Here is a 907-nt window from a genome sequence, read left to right as displayed (position 1 = left end):
CAGACAAGCTGTGATGAGTGGGCGGCGCCACATGCAGCACACGATAGCCGATAGTTTCACGGACGCCAACGGGGAGACGAAGCTGTACTTAGGGCGGGACAGCGTGTTCCCGGCGCCCTCGGGCTGGCCCATACCCCACGACGCCCCTTATAAACATGTCCTGGATCGCTATATCATGGCTGTACTTGAGGTGGGTGGGTTTTGGCGGCGAGTGGGGTGCCTGGGGTGTGGGGAAAGGGGTTGGTGTTGTGAAAGTGACTGGTGGTGTGTTGTGAAAGTGGTGGTGTGGTGTTAGGAAAGTGGTTGGTGGTGTGTTGTGAAAGTGGATGATGTTGTGGTGCTGGGAAAGTGGTTGTGAATAAGGTACTTCTTGGTGTTGCGGTGTTGTGATGGCGGTAATACTGTTGATGATAATGTTAATACTATTAAAAGATTAACGAATTAGGTAATACTAGTAGTGTTGTTGAGCATGTTGTAGTAACATAATGTTTTCTATGTGCAATGTAGAAAGAAAGTTATTACGCCTTCACCATTATTGCAAATTTATCATATGTGAAATGAATAGCCATGTTTAGACTTCCATTATATTTTACCAAAATTATTTCAATATCACTTTTATGCATACAATCAATTCACCAAATTTTACAACTGAAACTATAACATTCGAGACTCTTTCTAAGGAGAAAAATCAACTCAAAAGGTTCATCCTATTTTATCCTTAGAGGATTTTATGCCCCCCTAAAAAAAAAGAATATTTCATGCCCCGCCCCCCTAAAAAAAAAAAAAAGTTAAATCATCCAAAATTATTTCATCATACACAGAACCATCACAATCTCTCCCTTAGGCCGGCCTTTACGAGAAATGGGCCGAAATGATGATCGACAGAGCACGCCAAAAGAGCAAGGAA

General features: G+C 42.8%; 1 protein-coding gene across 1 annotated transcript in view; it reads left to right on the top strand.

Annotated features, from left to right (window-relative positions):
• Window positions 1-18: 18 nt before the first annotated feature.
• LOC119592285 overlaps window positions 19-907 on the top strand; it is a 1,177-nt gene continuing 288 nt past the window's right edge. Inside the window, exons 1-2 of the mRNA XM_037941115.1 lie at window positions 19-190; window positions 845-907. The exon at window positions 845-907 is cut by the window's right edge and continues 288 nt beyond it. Of these exons, the coding sequence (XP_037797043.1) occupies window positions 32-190; window positions 845-907 (222 nt within the window). The 5' untranslated portion in view covers window positions 19-31. The remainder of the gene's footprint in view (window positions 191-844) is intronic.

Source organism: Penaeus monodon, chromosome 30 (assembly GCF_015228065.2).
Source record: "Penaeus monodon isolate SGIC_2016 chromosome 30, NSTDA_Pmon_1, whole genome shotgun sequence".
Classification (NCBI taxonomy): Eukaryota; Metazoa; Arthropoda; class Malacostraca; order Decapoda; family Penaeidae; genus Penaeus; species Penaeus monodon.
The sequence above is the reverse complement of the archived record's forward strand: the minus strand, read 5'-3'. Positions and strand labels throughout refer to the sequence as shown.